Below are 21,730 nucleotides of genomic sequence, written 5' to 3' on the forward strand. Positions count from 1 at the left end.
CAAAAAAGCTGAATAAGCGAGCTCAGATAATTTTAACAATGTTTAAATTATTTAAACAGCAAGCGGGGTTTGGGGATGAAGTTCACAGGCAGTGAACCCAGTTCTCTTCTTTATTTTTCACCTGGAGTAACCATGCATTTTAAAGATAGCTGACCTCTGTCATATGGTGGCTACACCATACTACCAGCCAATTCTGCGAAGTAGTAAAGGACATTCCAGTGAGTGAGTGCACTAAACACTAGCCAGTACTGGTCAGGTGCCTAGTATGGTGCCAGAAGTGGGTACCGAACGCCACCTGAAAAGCACCCCAGTAGCACCCCTTAACATGTTTCCTAATTGAAATTACAAAAACATAAGGAAGCCACTGCTATCAAAAAACAAACAAACAAAATATTGCAGCCAGTCTCAGGTTGTTGTACAATGTTTGACAAAATGTATCACAAAATATTATATGGACAGCACAAACACAAAAACATTATGTTTGAAGGAAAAAGAAAACTGCACACAAACACCAAAAGTTTGAAGCGTGGTGGAAAGAGCATCATGGTTTGGAGGCCGGGACATTTCTCAAACAGTAAAGCAAACAGCTGGAAATGGCTTTCCTGGAAATGTTCTGAAATGTGTTACTGGTAGTTATTGTATTTATTTTGTTTGTTTACTGGTAGTTTTATTAAACAGTTGCCATGTTCTAATGGATTGAGATGCTGCATGTCAGAATAAAACACAGGCACTGTAAACAGAGAAACGGAGAGCAAAACTGACCAATCAGCCAATCTGATTGACTGTAGAGGATCCTTTTCAATTTCATGAAAATCCTCGATAGTCCTGTCTTTCACATGTATACGTTTTGCAGAATCACATTCACTCAAAATGGCACTTTTGTTGCAGCACCGAATTTGCTGTGAAGCAGCAGGCCCACACGCTCATTTGCATACAGTACCAGTTTAAAAACCTCATACCAAGTATTAATGATACTGAAAAACATTCACTATCAGATGTGTCAAATGTTTTGTTCTGTACTGTACACACAAAATCAAAGTAATATCAAGCAGTAAATTGTATTTACTGTATGAAAGGACTCACCCATTGCAGGTGCCTAAAGACACAGAACTGAGAGAAGAGTTCAGTTTTCTACTGTCCCACAACTTCACTTCCTGCTGACGGTGCTGAAAACACAAACATATACACACATTTCTTAGTTGTTATTTAGCATGCCACTAGAGTATTATTATCGTGGGTCGATGGAGGGTCATAAGAAGTCAGTGCAGGACAGCAAGGAAAATAAAGTCTGTACACTTTAGATTTCATCTTGCTGCTGTTTTACTGGCAAACCATATGGATCGGTAAAAAAAAAAAATTATTAATGGCGTCAACAAATCCCAAAAAAGTTGCGACAAGTAGCAATAAGTGGCTGGAAAAAGGAAATTGAGCATATAACGAACAGCTGGAATTAACACTAATTAGATCAATTGACAACATGATTGGGTATAAAAAGAGCTTCTCAGAGTGTCAGTGTCTCTCTGAAGCCAAGATGGTAAGAGGATCACCAATGCCACCATTGTTGCGCAGAAAGAGAGTACAGCAATACCAGAATGGTGTTACCCAGCGTAAAATAGCAAAGACTTTTAAGTTATCATCATCAACCGTGCTTAACATCATCAAAAGATTCAGAGAATCTGGAACAATCGCTGTGCGTAAGGGTCAAGGCCGTAAAACTCTACTGGATGCTCGTGATCTCCGGGCCCTTAAACGTCACTGCACCTCAAACAGGAATGCCACTGTCAAGGAAATAACAGAATGGGCTCAGGAATACTTTCGGAAATCATTGTCAGTGAACACAATCCACCGTGCCATCCGCCGTTGCCAGCTGAAACTCTACAGTGCAAAGAGGAAGCCATTTCTAAGCAAGCTCCACAAGCTCAGACATTTGCACTGGGCCAGGGGTCTTTTAAAATTGAGTGTGGCAAAATGGAAGACTGTTCTGAGGTCAGATGAGTCACGATTTGAAGTTCTTTATGGAACACTGGGACGCCATGTCATCCGGACCAGAGAGGACAAGGATAACCCAAGTTGTTATCAACGCTCCGTTCAGAAGCCTGCATCACTGATGGTATGGGGTTGCATGAGTGCTTGTTGCATGGGCAGCTTGCATATTTGGAAAGGCACCATTAATGCAGAGAACTATGTTCAGGTTCTAGAACAACATATGCTCCCATCTAAACGTCATCTCTTTCAGGGAAGACCCTGCATTTTTCAACAAGATAATGCCAGACCACATTCTGCAGCAATCACAACATCATGGCTACGTAGGAGAAGGATCCGGGTACTGAAATGGTCAGCCTGCAGTCCAGATCTTTCACCTATAGAGAACATTTGGCGCATCATAAAGAGGAAGGTGCGACAAAGAAGGCCCAAGACGATTGAACAGTTAGAGGCCTGTATTAGACCTGAATGGGAGAGCATTCCTATTTCTAAACTTGAGAAACTGGTCTCCTCTGTACCCAGACGTCTGTTGAGTGTTGTAAGAAGAAGGGGGGATGCCACACAGTGGTAAAAATGGCCTTGTCCCAACTTTTTTGGGATTTGTTGACGCCATGAAATTTTGAATCAACATATTTCTCCTGTAAAATGTTACATTTACTCAGATTAATCTGAGTAAATCTGTCATCTATGTCCACATCACTGCATTCAGTTTTTATTCACAATTTGTTTAGTGTCCCAACTTTTTTGGAATCCGGTTTGTAGAATAATAACAACAAGAATAACTAGAAAGCCAGAGTTTATGAACAATATCTAAGTTGGCTTGAATTCATTATTACTTTATTAATTAATTATTAAATAATGAATTATTATTAATACCATTGACAATATTAAATGTATAAATGTTTTTTTAATAATTTCATAAAAACCTGTTTAGTCAAAAAGTATAAAACATGAAACTACGCTACTGGTTCAATTGTACAAAAACGTACATAGCATCAGTCCAAAAAGCACAAGCAACTTAATGACAAGCCAAATTAATAATAACTCTTTAGAGCAATAGAGTGATTGCCTACTGCAATTACACTAATAATAATAATAATAATGAAAAAGATAAAACTGCATCACACTGCACAACACACTAACTAAATGTTGGTGATGTAGTGCACCGGAATCTAATTTAAGACTAGTTTTAGGCAGCAATACATGTGAGGGTGTCCTAACATTTTCCTCACAAAAGACTCAGCTCAGTTGTATTTGTTCAGTTATATTACCTATCAAAGTTGTTAAAATTAAGATTTCCATATGTTTATGGCTGAACATCTTTGACTGGCCCAGTAAGTATTACCTCTAAATAACTGCTGGGCTTTCTTTATGATGGAGTTGATATTAGTGACCCATGGTGATAATGGTTCCCAGAAAACTGAAATGCTGTCAAGGATGGTCATTTACATTCTTTTCAAAACATTTTGTGCACTATATTTTTATCTTGTTCGGTTCACATCAGACTAGACAATACTAATAAGCTTTAAACTGATGTCACCATCCTCGGTGTATACACACACACACACACACACACATATATTAATAATACTGTATTTGATGTTTGATCAGCTACAAAGCATTATGACATATGACTTAAATATGACAAAACATGTCACATGGCCATGGGTGCCCAAACATTTACATTAAAATGTCTGTGTGTCTGTCTAAATATTTATTTGAGAGCTGCACATCCATTTATATATAAGTAATATATAAGTATAACGGTGTTACCTGGTTAAATCCTGTAGTAAGAATATAGTCATCTCTGACCCAGAGAATGCGGGAGTCCTTGTTGGTCTGAAAGCCCGAAGCACACTATAGAGGGACAAAAAATAAATACATAAGAAAATCAAAGAACAATGGAAAAGATTGGAGTCTGACAGCTAAACACAGACAATACAATTGACTACATACACCAAACGACTGATGGACAGGTTCTTCAAAAAGAGAGGAGATGTTAATGGTGGCTGATTACAATGAAGTCAGCAGTGGCAGAAATCAACTGGACACTGATGACTGAGGATCTGACAGAAGAAGCTTTTAGAGACAGAAGTATCATTTGATCTATTTATTAAATGTGGTTTTGTGAGGCAGAGAGAAAGATCTGTAAATGTGTGACAAGAAAGGGGCTTGTTTTACAAGTACACTGGACATCTGGATTTCCAAAAGGCGGCTCAATTACTTTGACATCATCAGTATGCATCTAAAACAATGCTGCCATAGTTACAGACATCAAAACAACATTGTTGGGGTGTTAGGAAAAGGATGCTTGACTGCTACTGATACATGTACGCATCTAAAGGAAAGAATGTGTATGAGGAGGAAAGATCATGTTTATATGTTGTAAATCTAGTCTGCTTCTTAATTTCCTATCACCTTAACACTTGAGCATCATGCAAAATCATGAACATTTCTAAACATAATTCATGAATTGATTAAAAATAAAAAAAAAATAAAAAAAATAAAAAACAGGTTTGATGCAAAGTTATTTTTAAATGTATTTGTAATAGCAGAAAATCTTACTTGAGATTCAGGGAGCCCCATATACCCAAGATCAAAACAGCATCACGCCACTTCAGGGTGTGAACTCTTTCCACAATGTATGGACAATGACAAAAGTAGACAAGGTCCAGATTTCTGAGACAGTGGTGCAGTGGTGGCTCAGCGGTTAGAGCGCCGGGATATCGATAACAGGGTTGAGGCAAGCTGCCACTGTTGGGCCCTTGAGCAAGGCCCTTTACCCTCTCTGCTCCCCGGGCGCTGGAGTTGGCTGCCCACCCCTCTGGGTGTGTGTGTGTACTCACTGCCCCTAACACATGTGTGTGTGTGTGAGTGTGTGTTCACTACCAGATGGGTTAAATGCGGAGGACAAATTTCGCTGTACAGTGTACAGTGACAAATACGTGCACCTTTACCTTTACTTTACCTGCTAGCGTCACAGACCATGACTCAAATGCAATGTTCACAAAACAGCAGGCAACATGAACTTAGCAGACAGCCATCTATCTCATAAAGCTGCAAAGAGAAACTAATGGAAAATTGGATTGCCATACTGCTAATATCATAGTAAACCTGTGCTAGTTGCGAGTTCTGTTAATACATATGCTTTTTTGTACTGTCCCCTTAAAAACAACAACATGGAGAACTCAAACGCTTAGCAAACTGAATCAGCTTAAAAAAGCATATATAATCAAATTAATTAATTAATCGTAATACTGATTTGAGGTCATATTACCCAGCAATAGCCAGACCTATAGGTTATCAATCCTGGCTAAACAATCAGTCTCTCCCTCTTTCTCAAAACGATCCAACTGTATAATTCTCAACTTAAAAAGATGTCAAATAGCTCCAGGGGCTAAGAAAAAAAAACGAAACAAAGACAAAAAGGAAATAAAATCAACTTCATTTTCCACTTTCTGCTTGACTTGTGTAACAACGTGTGCCTTTTCAGATTCATGACCACAACTGGACGTGAGACAAATATTGCATCTGGCCCTGCTGACGGATGATGACTGGGCACATTCTACGCCACAAGACATACGTGTGCACAGACAGCAGAGCTACTGAAAGAGCAGACAGTTTAAAGCCGGAAAGCGTCCAGAATTCCACAGTGACTAGCTTGCCAAATTGCCTGTGGAGTCTGGGTATATGCTGCCTGGGACACTGTGGGGCCCAAGTGGACCCAGCATTAAGAACAATCAACATTATTTCCATTGAACATAGGATTACTGGCCTAGTCTTTACAAATAATGACTATAATTTTAATGCATAGCTATTGTTGACCCCCCCTTGAAGAAGAGAAGGACACTTCAAAGAGAGGTAGGCAGAAACTCCTAGAAATATAAAGCCAGAAAGGTAAAGTCAAATGGCAGAGTTATTTGTGCAGTCAATCTTAAAGCCTCGAAGGGAAACGGTGGGGACATGTCCCATATCTCCAAACAGTGGTACAAATGTTTACACTTCTCACTCTCACTCTCTGACACTGACACACACACACACACACACACACACACACACACACACACACACTAATGCAGGATGTTGTATTATAATGTATCAAATACAGGTTAGAGGTTAGATTTCTAGTAGGGGTGCAAGAAAATATCAATATATTAAAGTATTACAATACTATATTTTGCAATACTTTATTGATGCCTCAAAAACACAGTATGAATGCATGGCAGACACTGGTTCCTTTTGTGTTGTGTTTAAAAACCGACCACCAAACACATAAGAATTAAGATCAGGCTTTATTGCTTGCACAAGGAATTTGTCTTTGATTACACAGAAGCTCACAATACACAAAGGCTACCGTCAGTAACACACTACGCCGCCAGGGACTTAGATCTTGCAGTGCCAGACGTGTTTCCCTGCTTAAGCCAGTACATATCCGGGCGTGTCTGAAGTTTGGTAGAGAGCATTTGGATGTTCCGGAAGAGTATTGGGAGAATGTCTTATGGTCAGATGAAACCAAAGTAGAACTGTTTGGTACAAACACAACTTGTTGTGTTTGGAGGAGAGTGAATGCTGAGTTGCATCCAAAGAACACCATACCAACTGTGAAGCATGGGGGTGGCAACATCATGCAAAGGGACTAGGATGACTGGTCCGTGTACATGAAAAAATGAATGGGGCCATGTATTGTGAGATTTTGAGTGCAAACCTCCTTCCATCAGCAAGGGCATTGAAGATGAAACGTGGCTGGGTCTTTCAGCATGACAATGATCCCAAGCACACTGCCAGGGCAACAAAGGAGTGTCTTCGTAAGAATCATTTCAAGGACCTGGAGTGGCCTAGCCAGTCTCCAGATCTCAAACCCATAGAAAACCTTTGGAGGGAGTTGAAAGTCTGTGTTGCCCGCCGACAGCCCCAAAACATTACTGCTCTAGAGGAGATCTGCATGGAGGAATGGGCCAACCTTGTGAAGACTTACAGAAAATGTTTGATCTCTGTCATTGCCAACAAAGGATATATAACAAAGTATTGAGATGAACTTTTGTTATTGACCAAATACTTATTTTCCACCATTATTTGCAAATAAATTCTTTATTCTAAAGTTTTTTGTTTTTTTTTCTCCTTTTGTCTCTCATAGTTGAGGTCTACCTTTTTAAGTAGGAGAACTTGCACAATTGGTGACTGACTAAATACTTTTTTCCCCCACTGTATATATATTAGGAATATATATAGGAAGCAATATTGGACTTTGCAGTTAATGTATATACAAAACCTGGAGTATGTGATGCATTAACAGGTGTTTGAATGCAGCTTCATCTCAAACATCTGGAATAAACTTCATAACTATGACTGAAGGCAGATTGCAGCTTGGGATGTCTATGACAGGTACTACAGTGCATGCTGTTGAGGTGACTGGCCAGCTGTGAGGGGGCAGGCATACGTTAAGCAAGGGGCCCCAAAGGAGCAATACAGCAGACCAGAAAAGAAGTAGAACAGCCAAACAAGGAACTAAACAGAGAAGGCAGAGATCCCTAATCTCTCATTCCTATCTCTTGCCTTCAACTAGTTGTTCTTCTAAAAGAACACTGAGAAGACATAGACTGGCTCAAACAGTCTCTGGGTGACCCAGTGAATGCAGTGACGCAAGTGCCTCAATCTGATAATCTAGTAAACCAACAAAAGGCAATAAACTCAGCAATCACTAAAGAGCCAAAAACAATTAAAAAAGAACAATAAAAACTATCAACAACTCACTCTCTCTTCAGCACTGAAGCAATCACCTTAGAATGTATCCCCATTTTTACCCTGCTCTTTTGACTGGCCAGTCAGAAATCCCTAAGTAACAACTTTGTTTGTAATTGAAAAAAGAAAAAGAAAAAAAAAAAAAAAAAAAAAAAAACATACTAGGGTGACTGACAATGCCTCTCCACTCCTAACTCTTCTCATGTTTATGGCTGGCTACACTTACTAGGGGAGTACAGAAGGTGAGAAGATGGAAGACAGATATCAAGACAGACAGAGACATCAAGATAGACAGACAGGAATAGAGACAGACATAAGAATGGAGACAACAAGATAGACAGACAGAAAGACAGACATCAAGACAGAGGCATCAAGACAGACAGACAGCTATCAAGACACACAGACAGGTCTCTGTCTTGATGTCTGTCTCTATACATCAAGATAGACAGACAGGCATTAAGACATCAAAACAGACAGACACACCCACCTGCACGCTCAACATTGACAAGGAAAACAGACACGAAATGACTTTTCAGAAAGAATCATTTTGATTTGCAAATTTCTATTTGATCCTTGTGAGAGCAAGAGAAAAAAACTACTGAGCGAAAATCAAAGAAAGGCAGGTTCTGCAATTAAGCAAAAGAAAACCTTGCCTACAGACACAGGAGAACTTTGAATATAAATACAATTATGAAAGTATTAATAAAATAAAATAAAAAATCCATAAACAATATAGTCAGTGTCTGAGAGAAGGGTTCTGCCAAAACTGCAAGAGGGTTGGCATTGCCACCTTGCTGCACCTCATTTTGCATTTACATGTGGGAGTTAAACAGACGGCAAGCGCATCTGTGTCTCTGACAGAGAATGTTGATCCACCCACTGCAAGAAGTATCAGGTGTCTTTACGCACATATGGGAACAATCACCCTTTGCTCCTGCTTGCGCCTTCCCTTCTTGAGAGCACCATGCAAAAAGAGTATAAGAGGGTAGGCCACAGCTATTCTGGGCTTGGTGAAAGTTCATATTTTTCCTCCTGCGTAACCATCGTACTTCGTTCATAACTTTTCCAGTTGCATTATCTTTCTGCATCTCTCAGTCAGAGCTATGAGCCTGCTTTCTTCAGTGGCTTAGCACATCCATCCTTTTGCATTTCTTCTCGAGTTGTAAGGGAGATTTTAGTTGTTGTTCTAGATGTAAACTGAGCCTCCCCTGCATAGCTCTACAGACCCTTCCTTTGTAGAAGGCCTGTGCCACAACAAGGCTAATTAAATTGATCTGTGCCTTGATTAAAGTTAATTTGTTTCCTTCCATGTATAGGTTTGTAAAAGAAGCGGGGGTGGGGGGTGATTATTCTGTTTGACATACTCTGTTTGAGTAATTTGGCCTAATGACCTGCACCCCAGTGCACTGCTTCTGCTCTTTTGCTCACTTAACCTGTCCCTAATTTAGCTTTTGCTTGGTTCTAAGAATCATCTTACTTGTGCTCTCTTCTAATCAAGGTCTTTTTATGTATTGAAAATTTCTGCTCTTATTTTGTATTTGGGGTTGAACCAACCTTTACGCTTAATTTTTGATAATGTTGTATGGTCCTCCTTTCTGTCCTCTCCAGTTACTCCCTCTTTCTCCAATTACACTATATTTGTAAGTACATAAACAGAAGACAAAGTGTAAAAAATAAAAGGAAAAGGGTTCCTTAATTTGCATCATACAAAATTGCATAAAAAAAAACAAAACAAAAAAAAACAATCTTTTACAATATGCTTTCAATCAGTCTATCAGTCTACCTGACAGAAATGTACCTCCCCGTTACAATAGCTTTTGGCCTCCTGAACAGCTCAACTCACAGTCACTGGATTACATCACAAAGCTGTAAAAGCAAGACATGACAACCATATTCAACATTTGCATTGGACACAGATGGAATTTGGCTTGAACAAACACACAGCGATTAAACAAAAAGTGACAGTGAGCACACATGCCCGGAGTGGTGGGCAATCATTGCTGCGGTGGCTAGGGAGCAGAAAAAGTGAATGACCTTGGTCAAGGGCCCAACAGTGGCAGAGCCCAGATATTGAACCCAAAACACTGTCATTACTGGCCCAATTGTGTAAAAAAACACAATTAGGTTCTATGTGTCAGTGGGCTAATGGGCTGCCTGTAACTGAAAATAGACTGCATGGATCTATGACCTATGTCTGCTTGTTATTAATACTGCAAAATAGTCAGTTTTTCATCCCAGATAGTAGGGTTTGGGTACAAAAGTGGTAGATCTTAGCCAAAAGTTAAAATTTCACCCACTGTATATAGTGTCTAATATTGCATACAAAATTCATTGGCAAACACGAAGGTAAAAATTTCCTTTAATCGGTTTCTTGCTTAAGTAATTGAATGCTGTACAGCCGCTTACCACTGACATCAGCACCTGAATCTCAGCAAGACTGAAAACACTGCATCCCACACTCACAGCTCAGAAAGATAAAAAAACTGAGTGCAAAAAAGGGGAGTAGGGAAATGACTGTGACTAGAAACAAAAAATAATTAAAATACAAAAACAAAAACATATGGAGAGAATTGTGACGCAGGTATCAGAGTTGTCTGCAAGAGCCTAAATATACGAGGAAAAAACTGGAGGCTGTACAGGCGCTCGCTCTGCCCTGCTGCTTGCAGTGCGCCTTTCTCACCGGTGTTGGCTTTCAGTGGCTGGCACTCGCCCTCCAAGTGCCTGTTGCTACTCTTTTTTTATTTCCTGGAGATCTTTCCCAGTCATCATCTTCTGACCACTGCTCATTAAAAATTATACATGTGTGCTAGGATAGCATTCTATAAGCAGAAAGCCTTTCTGTTTTCTTTCTAATTCTTTTTTTCCCTGATTGTGGATGGTATGGATTCCCAGCATGCTCGACTCCTCTCTGATAACCTATACCAGTGAAAGAGAACGCGGTAAACCAAGGATCTCTTCTCTTCTCAACATAGGCTCACACTTTATGTCTGAAGCTTACATAGCACATTCAGAAATAGGTCACCCATGTTTTCACTGCTGTCACAGGTTAAGCAAAGTGCACAGACACTTGCTGATACACACACACACACACACACACACACACACACACACACACACACACACAGGTAAAGCAGGTCCCCTAAAGGACATTAACCTGGATTCCCACAAGTCATCCTTATAAGGCACACAGTGTTTTATTTAAAAGTTGAATTTCACCACTGTACAACAGGTGACAATTTCTGGATCTGCACCTTGCCAAGAGGCACAGTGTTCAGTGGCAGCACAAACTTCCGGAGCTTACTAGACTCATTATATCTAAAATGGAAAGCGGACAGTAATCTAATCCAGGTCCTGTGATTGCTGAAGAAAATCAACAGGGTGTAAAAGCCATTAAAGTTCAAGATGGCCAAGTCGTTGAAACGATCAGTGACTCATGAAAAAGACATGGGCTGCCGGAGCAGTCGCTTTCCCTTGTTTCTTCGATATACCTTTGCAAAAACACCATCTGCGGAGGCAATACATTTTAAAGGAAGATTAAACAGTGGATAAAATACAGCATTCATGTTGTTTCTCACCTGCATATGAGTATGTGGTCTGGCAGGCACAGAGGACAGGACAGAGAAATATAAAAAGTGACTGATCTCAACTGGTTTCAAATCTGATTTCTGCTGCGCATCACATCCAAGCAGATATAAAAAGCCACTTAAAGAAACCCAACATTTCTATATTTGTTCAAACTCCAGTACTCGGCGTGGGTCCGTTCTTTTAAGATTAGCATAATGGAGTCATGTGGCAATACTTGTCAAGAGCCTACTAATGGCTCTGCAGTGTGATAACAAAATAGAACACAGAAGTGGGCAGAGAGTCTGTCATTATTCTGCCACTGCGCTAACTGGCCCGCTTTCCCACAGAGGCCAGAGGCATTGTGACTGTGGTCAGGCCCAAGCCTCAGTGACTGTGCCACAGGCAGCTGTGGGGAGGTGGACAGCCATCAGCAGGCCACTGAGTGGCCAATTTTTCGGACACAGCGTTAGCCTTGGGGTTCCGAGAAGGTGGACTAGAGGAAAGACCTCTAGACTATGAAAAGAGAATAAAGAATTGGGAATGAATCTCTTAGTGTAAGCTAATAATAACTGGATGAACATGGCAATGCTAATGGTGCCATTTATTTAACTGAGCGGAACAAATGTGATTGAAATCAGTTTAAAAATATGAGAAAAAAGAAATAAGAGGAGAGAGAGACAGAGAGACAGAGAGAGTGTTATGGTTAGAGCTGGTTTTAATTTGGCCTTAGCCACATTAAAGAAGCCCCTTTCTTCAAAGAGCTTCTAAATCCTCACATACCGTATCCACAACCACTGTAATAGAATCAGTGCAAAAATAAAAATGTGCTATACATAATTAAGCACAAAGCACACTAGTTCTTCCTCCTTCACACAAGAATACACACTCGCACCTCATATGCACAAACTGACAGGAACTGGTTTAAATTCAAATGTTATTTATATAGCACCTCTATCAACAAATGTGGTCACAAAGCAGCGACCAGTGATCCAGGTTTGAGCTTCAAGTAAACAAGCTAATACAATCTCAAGTGGCAAGAAGTAAAAAAAAAAAAAGTCAAAAAGTTCTCCAGAATGAGAGGTTGAAACCTTGACAGGAACCAAGACTCAGAAGAGGCCAAATACTCCCCTGGTCAACAAAGTATAGCAACACAAATAACACAACAAAAACATGAAATGAAGATACAATATCAAATGGATACATGATAATGAAAAAAGTAATAAATAGAAGTTAGGTTGATACCTTCAGAAATGTTCAGATTTAACCACTAAAACCAGAAATTAAATGACATCTTCACGGGATTAGATCTATAATTAAAATAACTAGATTTAGTATGAGTATGCAAGGATAAATCCTATCAGAGGGATGAGTGGAACATGCAGGTGAGTTCTTTTGAGGGAGGTGTAACCACATAAATAAAGCAGCCTGGGTATCACAATTCTATCCTAACAGTCAGAGGTAATTGAGGTAAGCCTTAGCAGTAGTTCAATTAATTCCTTGTAGTGGCGATGATGATAAGCAGAGTTTGCAATTTCTTCAATACAAGTACAGCACAAAGTACAGGCAAACACCATATTGAGCTCCCCTGCAGAACTAGCTTTAATTAGCCAGATCCTACATTTTTCTTGCCATTACCAACTTCTCTTTAAAATTAAACAGGGCATTTTAGTTGATGTGCCTTTAAGATGCCTTGGAATAGGTGTTTACATACTGCATCACATCCAATTTTGATGTGAGACCCTCAAAAAAAAAAAGTATCTCAAGTAAATCACTTATTGCCCTCAATCTGTTTCTGGCTTGAAGAAGAAAAGATAAAGACCGGCTGGTACAGCCTGGTTCAATGCAGTCAACCATAAGGGTGCTGTTTCCCCATGGCCAATCCTGGTGCCAATCCGAACTTCCAGCAGTTGGGTCCAAAAGTCATTTATTGTAACCCTTGATGGAGAGGAATGAATCTTATTCATCCTTGACATGATTTATTTTTCGTCATCTTGGGAGACAGAACGCACAGGCCCACAGTATCTGGCAACAACTCTGCATTCCAGGCTGTGCTGTATCATACTCAATTGGCCTGTGTTTTTTACTTTATAGAAGCAGTGCAGCTCAAAGTATATGGGGCTATTTGTGCATTAGAGCAGGCTAAATGGAACTAGGGATGGGATAGCATTTAACTTTCAGATCAGGTCTGGAGGGGAATAACAACGCAACTGCAATACAGGTCTTGAGATTGCATGAGGTTGCCCACAACATAACTACCCAAGCCCGCATAAATGGGCAGGTCAGCTCAAGGGACAAAGACAAAGGAGATGTGTTGTGTGATCAAAATGGCATGTTTCAGGATCATAGCCCAAAATACATAAGAATGTGTGTGCATAAGTGAGCGAGCTGCTGTGATTAAAATGCTGGTGCTGTTATTAATAGGCTGGAATGTGAAAAAAATATGCAATTGAACACATGTTCCTGCCTAATTGAAACAGTATCCAAGTTGCACTGATTCCTACACATTCAAAACAACAGTTAAGGGATTTTTTTGGGTTCAGTTAAAGTATAGTTCAAGAGACTTGACCAATTTGGTCTGATCTATGCCAATTTGCACTGGAGCGAGTTATAAAGTCATGGTTTTCAGTGATTCCATGACTTTGGTTTTGGTCTCATTGTAATGTGGGGATTGCAGTGTCAGTAAAATATATTTTAGTCGGGACACTGTGTCTAATACAGTTTCTCCTGTTTGTCATGTTTTTAAAAATATATTTTAGTTTAGACATAACTTGCATATAGTGTAGTTCTTGTCCAGATTCTTCAAGCTCATAAAAGTTAAAGTGCTTTCATACGCTTTAAATGCAGAGGGTCCAGGCGCTGTACTTGCGCATTTCTGAGATCTGCCTTTTGCTTTCCATCAACATTACATTAACATGTAGAAAATAGATTTTTGACATTTGTGACTTGATTAAGAATTGTCCATGTCTGCATCGAGATTCATCTAAGATTTTTACACCCACTTCTGCCTAGGATCTCAAATTCCCTCAGAAACCATCAGCACTGACCTTTGTCATCTCCAAATGGTTGATGCATTATCACTGTGTATCCCACACCTAGCTTACACCTTTCTGCCCCCCTCACTGGAAAAAGGTACAACTAGCAGTGAAATGCTTTGATAACTGTCTGGCCACATGACGACAAGATAAGATAATAAAAATAGAATGATGATCATTTAAACTCACATGTGGCAAGTAACAGGTGTGGGTAATATAAAAATCACACTTGAAATCAGACAAAAAGTAGACTCAATCTCTCAATCTCAATCAATCTCAAAAAAAGAGGAGAAAAGAACTGTCTGAGGACCTAATTGTGAAAAAATATCAACAATCTCAACGTTACACGTCCATCTCCAGAGATTTTGGTGTTTCTTTGTCTACAGTACACATTAGGATCAGCGTGCACTATCCGTCGACAACTGAATGAAATGAAACTCTATGGAATGAGACCCAGGAGGACCCCACTGCTGACACAGAGGACAGTGACCCCAAATGTACTTAAAAAAAAGCACCCAGAAATGGATAGAAACAAAGCGCAGACAAGTTCGAAAGTGGCCAGCAATGATTCTGGATCTAAATCCCACTGAACACCTGTGGAGAGATCTTAAAATTGCTGTTGTGAGAAGGCACCCTTCAAATATGAGAGACCTGGAGCATTTTGCAAAAGAAAAGTGGTCTAAAATTCCAGTTCAGAGGTGTAAGAACCGTGGTTAAAGGAAGCGTTAAAGGATTGATTTCAGTTATTTTTGTGCAACCAAATATGCCAATAATTTTGTCCAGCTCATTTTTTGGAGTTGGGAAATTATATCAATTTTGTCTTTTTTTCCTCTCAGTACCTTTCAGTACACACAAAGGAAATAAAAATGTGTTTAACAAAATGTGCAGTTGCAATAATTTTCTAGGAGAAATTTAAGAAAAACACATTTGGCCATGACTGTATGCATGTGTGTATTCACTTCAAGTTTGTGTTGCAGTACATATAGGCCCTGTTGAGTCATTCTTTTCAGCCATGTTTTCATCCACATCCTTTTCTTTTTCTAGGCTTTTTCCTAGCAAAAAGCACTCACCACTCCTTTCAGAACTTCCTGTCTGGCTTGGCATAATTTGCTTTTTTTTGCTCCTGGGCTCCCCCTACAGTCATGAAGTAGATTTTGAACTAAAGGGAACACAAAATTCTTGACAAGCTAAGAGATACAGGAACAGTCACTGAAAGTGAAAGAAGCAATTGATTTGAGGCAGTTGAGCAGTATTACAGAATTTCACACAAATATGTATTTTGCATAATTATGGAGCATTACCACACCAGTGCAGTTTCTGACCCCGGAAGGTAAAAATGCTACATACTGTTGCTTTGAGGTCTTGCCACAGCATCTGAATGACCACTCCAAAACATTAATTTGGTTTCTTTGAGCCATTCAGAGGTGGACTTGCTTGTGTTCTTCAGCTCTTTGTAAAGCTGCTTAACCCAACATTTTATGATGGGGAGCAGAATTCATGGTTCCATCAGTGATGTCAAGTTGTCCAAGTCCTAGACCATCACACTAGCGGACTGTTTATAAAGATTTCAATTTCACCTGGTCTTTCCTAATGATGGCTGTAACAAGTTATAGCCCTAACCAGCTAATCTGAGATGTTGGTAAAAGTTATCTGAGAGCTCTTAAGGTGTCAAAACTTTCCTTTTTCATCCCACTCTAAAATGATACAAGACAAAAAACACCAATATTGCTTAAAATGCTGAATGAATTAAGAATGACATTAAGGTTGTGCACACAAGGCATCCCATAAACACGGGAACAAAAACATTTCAGACCATTCCTCACTGCAAATTCCTCTTCAAAGGAAACATGTATTAAAGGTGCTTGCAGGCAAAGTGGGATATACAGGTTATTAAATTCAGACATTTACTACTAATGTTTACTTAATGTGCCTAAAAAACAGTGTGTGTTTTCTGTAGCTGTTCCTGTAGAAAAGATGAATCTGCTGTGCATGTTAAGCACGTATCTAGGTATCAATACTGACTTTTGTATTTAGCAGCATCTAAGCCTGAAGGCATCTTTAGACTCTAGTCTATTTTCCTTAGCAAGAGATATTTTCTGAGTGGAAAGGGAAGAAAAAAAAAAAAACTCATCAGTGCACTGCATCAGAGTGTATGCTAAATGCCATAAATTAGTGAAGTAAAATGTATAAGCACATAAAATTGAACCTTTATTTGTTCTGTAATCACTTAATAAAATATGAATTGTGAAGAAATAATATAAAACAAATATATGTAATAACATTGCCTTAAGTAGAAGAGTACATAAACAGTGTTTTTCGTCTATGTATTAAGGGTTAAGAAGAGAGCAGTACACACCATTGGCAGCTATTTCGGCTCCAGGTGTTACGCATGTGTGCACTCATCTAATTAGCTGCAAACAGAATGCTGCCTGGGCAACTGCTTTCGCTAATGAGCCCCTTCACTACAGACACGTGTGCAGGGCTCTTTGTCACTGCCAGATGGCACTCACCCCACACACACACACACACACACACACACACACACACACACACACACACACACACACAACCTAACTGAAGGTCTTCCATCTTTAAATGGCCTTTAAATAGCGTTTTAGGTAGTGTTATCAGTTAATACAGCCCCCCCCCCCTTTTACTTTGAGAATATTCTTTATAAAATATTCTAGTTTCAGTACAAAAAAAAAAAACAGAATTACTCAACAAAAATAAAATACTGTAAAATAATTTGATTTTGGACTGTAAAACTTGCTCTACTGTGCCTCTGGGACGTGACTTGAATTTTACATTGCTTGTTAAATGGGTTGCACTATTTTACTTGGATTATTTAGTCTCTTGTGGTGGAGATTTTGTTTGACTGTAAAGCTGTTAACACCAAATTATTTTTTGTTACAGAATAGTGCCCTTAAGTGCATTCTATGTGTTAAAAAATGTAAGAAAATATTGCAATGTTAAAGATTAATCGATAGGTGCAGCCCTAATTGAAACCAATACGAACAGTGACAAAATGTGAGTGTACATAGCTTAAAAAGATAAGAAAACTTATTTCCTTAGTTAACTATTTTGCTCTTGCAAGAATATTAGCTTTTTAGCAGTTATAAGGTAACCTCTAGAAACATCTGGGACTGTAAACAGGGCACATAGTGCATTACCAATAAGCATCCAAGGATATCTGAGAACTGAAGCGCACAGAAATTAAATGATTACTTACCCAGAATCACTCTCATCTACTTTATCACATTCATGAAAGGAAAGCACTCAGCACTCTGCTATGTTCTGCTATGTATAACTCAGGCTTACACAACTGTCTAGGCCCACTGAGATGCAATCCTGACCATCAGATGTGTCTGGTTCAGAGAAAGTACAAGCAGGCAGGCAGCATTTAAAATACCTGGGAGATTAACTAACTGCATGATCCAGCTTGATTTCTATCTCCATCTCCAAGGAATCTTCCTTTCATGCTTCTCAATCCACTAACACAAATTCATAATTCTCGTTTCAGGAGCAAAGCCAGAAACAAGAAGTAATAATGTATGTACCTAAGTATGAGAAGTGCTATGAATATTGTTTTTCATGTTTGTAGCTGGAATTAACAAAATCATTTTTTTTCTCCTCAGATCACTGTCTCCCATATAAAAAAAAACATTATTCACTTATTATTATTATTCACAAATATTCACAAACATATTCACAAATTTCTCAGGTAGTTGTGTGATGTGTTTATGAGAAGTTGTTTGGATTATTATGCTTTACAACGCTATCAAGTGCTGCTAAGTAAATGCATATATCAGTATGTAGGTGGTGGGATGTTTCAGTGCGTAAATGTTTACATGTGTTGGCCCTTGGACACTTTTGAAATTCATAGTAACAAAATAATTGCTATGGTGCCGCTGCTATTGGTGTTCACAACATATGAATTTGTAACGATAGCAAGGATCTAGCCCATGGGGGATAGACAATAAACCAAACTATTTAAAATAGTTCGCTTAAATTGGCATTTTCTTGGCCAGGAATAAATAGCTGTATGGATGTGGAATTTCATATTTCACAATTTTGATGTTGTACTACATATTACTGAACATTCTTAGAGTCTGAGCATCCTTTATTTCTATTATGAATCCAAAACTTGAGGAATGCTAATATGACCAGATATTTTATTGTATTTATGGTAGAATTCGGAAGAATCTTCACAAATGCCCGTAGCAAAAGTCTGTATCTGTAGAATGTCTGTAGTGTCCATAAGTATTTGGAAGGTGAAACAAGGTTTGTAATTTTGCCGCTCTACCACTACCTCATTGCATGGGTAGAAACTCAGCTTTTGGTGATGTCTATGGGTTCCAGATTTCAGGTAGTCATAGAACACAAATTATTAGAACCCAAGTCTCACTGGACTAAATATTTATTGCACACTATTTATTACTCTTTGTCTGTACTGTGTTGCACTTGTGTTCTGTATGCACTGTGTCTATGTTGCACCATGATCCTGGAGGAACGTTGTTTCGTTTCACTGTGTACTCTGTATGTAGTTGAAATGACAATAAAAACCCACTTGACTTGACTTGATTTGAAATATCTTTATATTCATATCTATGTCATTTTTTACAGTTCTTTTTGAGCCTGTGAAAATGAAGAGACTATGTAAAAAATGGCTGCAAATCTAAATCGGTTAATGCAGTATCTTTTTGATACTCCTTTTTAAATACTCCTTTACTTAAAGCTGAAAGTCATATTTTGATTATTTCAATTTAAAACATTTGAGCTGGTATACAAAATTACAAAAAAAAAGTGTGCCACTGCCCAAATACCAAATACCTATTGACCTCATTCTAACTATGGTTGTACAGTTGTGTGGTGTGCATTCCAATCAGATCACCCATTGGGGTTCATGGAGACATTAAACTTTTTACAAGAAAGCTAGACTCACAAAACAAACGACATATTTAAAACCAACATATAAAAGGAATAAAATCACTTCACATTTTTCTTAATAAGTGCTGGGTTACTGAATGACCAAATTCTCTCTCTGTAATTAGCTAATGGGTCAAATCAGCCCTGTTACAGCTGTAACAATAACAGACAGTGCTTGGCATTGGATCATCATGGCACTAGATCCTCATTACTCCAATTGAGAACCACTTTCACAAATATAATTTGTTTAAAATAACTGATGCCAGCACTTGTAATCCGATAGATGTACAATGTGCTGGTTGTTTACAGAGAACTATACAACAGTGTGGGTGAAAAACATAAAAGCACACCAAGTCAAGAAACAGTTTTCTCCTTTCCGACGGAGTGTGTCCGTGAGTGTCCAAAAACCCCTGCAGTCACTCTGTCTGTTCTGAATGTTTTTTGTCCAGCCTTTCCTTTTATTTCCTACTCCAAACTCATTCCAAGACCTCTCTAATTTCACAAAAAGCAGCAGAAGCCGACAACGAAATCGAGAAATCTGGCCCTGAAGTCCAGAAAATATTCCCTTTCCTGTCTCCCTCCATTGCCAGGAACCACATTTCGCTATCCCTGCAGCCAGAATCGGCCCAAAACTATGAGGAATATTTTCAGCTCTGTAATTTGAAACACACACACACACACAGGCAAAAAACACGAGAACACACCCCTCTTCTTAGGGCCACGTGTGCCACACCCGACCCAACACCTCTTTCCAATCCAACTGACAATTTCTGATGAAAGGGGAGATGATTTGCATTGATTGCTTTTGGAGACAGGCGAAGAGTCAGGTTGTAAGCTTAAAAGAAGCTGCTGCAGCTGAGGGAGCCAGGTAATGAACACTCTTATAAGAAAAGATCTTACTGAAGTCACAGCGCCTGCAAAGGTTACATATGGAGCATGCTAAAGCCAAAGGGTAAGTGGTCTATAGCCTTTCCAAACACTAAATCTGTCTCCACACTCTGCTCACAGTATGGAGACTAATTTGTAATGTCATACTTTCCAACAACATACACACACACACATCATGCCAGCTTCCGAAATACACCCATGCTCTTGAAAATACACACTGACTGCAGATTTAGCTCAAGCTCCTCCTACAAAATGGCCCAGCTTCCCTTTTTCCCCCGCAAATGCAGCACACTCAGTTATCTACTCTACTTGCCCATGTCAAGAGGTACAACATTAGGAAGATTTCATTGTGTGACTGAGACCATGGGTGACCTAGAACAAACAGTTAGAACCAACAATCGCTGTATAAGTAGGATTGCTTTTCATCACCTCACCCCATGAAAGAGATTGTTGTTTTACGTCTCGAGTCCATAAACGAGATGGCAGGCTCCAGACACATTGAGGCCTTCTCTGTTTACACTGCGGCCAGGGCTGGTGATTCCCTCACAGTCCTGCTGTGCTGAGAATGGTTAGAGAGCCTCCAGAGCTTGTTTATGTGTCCTAATCGAAGGTAAACAAACTGAGAAGCGTCTGTGTTTAGCAGGAAATAAAGCCACTACAGAAGGGGAGAGGCCACAATGATCAGGGTTTAGTCTGGTTGGTATGTAGATCACATATTCACACCCATAAGGGTGGAGCAATTATGAGGATCATCATGCCTGGTTCCATGATTTGCTTTGGATGGTTCATTAAAGAGCAACCCAAGCGAAATGTTAATGTGTTCTTTATGTGTGTGGCATGATTGGCAGAACATATCTAACCTGAATGACAAAAGTGGGAGACAAAAAGTGAAAGGCAGATAAATGGTTGCATCCTTTTCCAATTCATTCATGTGTGCATGTAGAAAAGGGAAGTGCAATTTAAATAAGAAGATATGGATATTTTAGACAACTGTTATTTGCACAACAAAACATACTATAACAATTACAAGGTAGCACAGGTAACACCTATGGAAACATGTAATGTACTGTACAATAAGAGAAAAGAATATAAAAAAAGTATACTTGGGAAGGGTGTCTGATATTCAGGTGTAAGTCTCTCTTTTTAGCTAGGCTATCTGCACTCTATTATCCCTTAAATATTGTGTCTCATCCCAAGAACAATCTAACGTCTGTTTTTCTTTCTGCTCAGCTGAATCACACTCCTGTCTGGGTAGATGTTGATGTAAGGTGTTGATATTGTGTGCCTGCTGTCTGCCCTCTTAAATTACTCCATTATCATTAGAATTCCATTACAGTTTTCTTTACTGTATATCCATTATTTACCATTTCATGGTCTTGCTGTTATTTGGCTTTGCACCTAGAGTCGACCAGAGGAGAATGGGTTCCCCTTTTGAGTCTTGGTTGCTCTCATGGTTTCTTCCTCGGTCATGACCCATCTCTGCACTACCTCATCTACAGAGCTCTCATTTTCATGGTGCCAACACTGTTACCAGCTTATGCGTATTACAATTTAATGAAGGATAAGAGAGGAAGATGTAATAAGCACACAGTGCTCCT

The 21,730-nt window shown here is 39.2% G+C and overlaps 1 protein-coding gene across 2 annotated transcripts in view; it reads right to left on the reverse strand.

Annotated features, from left to right (window-relative positions):
* coro7 (coronin 7) overlaps positions 1 to 21,730 on the reverse strand; it is an 89,807-nt gene that overhangs the window by 49,005 nt on the left and 19,072 nt on the right. For both annotated transcript variants that reach the window (XM_072693084.1, XM_072693085.1), the window contains exons 8-9: positions 3,757 to 3,840; positions 1,084 to 1,166 (exon numbers count right to left, since the gene is read on the reverse strand). In XM_072693084.1, the coding sequence (XP_072549185.1) occupies positions 1,084 to 1,166; positions 3,757 to 3,840 (167 nt within the window). The remainder of the gene's footprint in view (positions 1 to 1,083; positions 1,167 to 3,756; positions 3,841 to 21,730) is intronic.

Source organism: Salminus brasiliensis, chromosome 12 (genome assembly GCF_030463535.1).
Source record: "Salminus brasiliensis chromosome 12, fSalBra1.hap2, whole genome shotgun sequence".
NCBI lineage: Eukaryota > Metazoa > Chordata > Actinopteri > Characiformes > Bryconidae > Salminus > Salminus brasiliensis.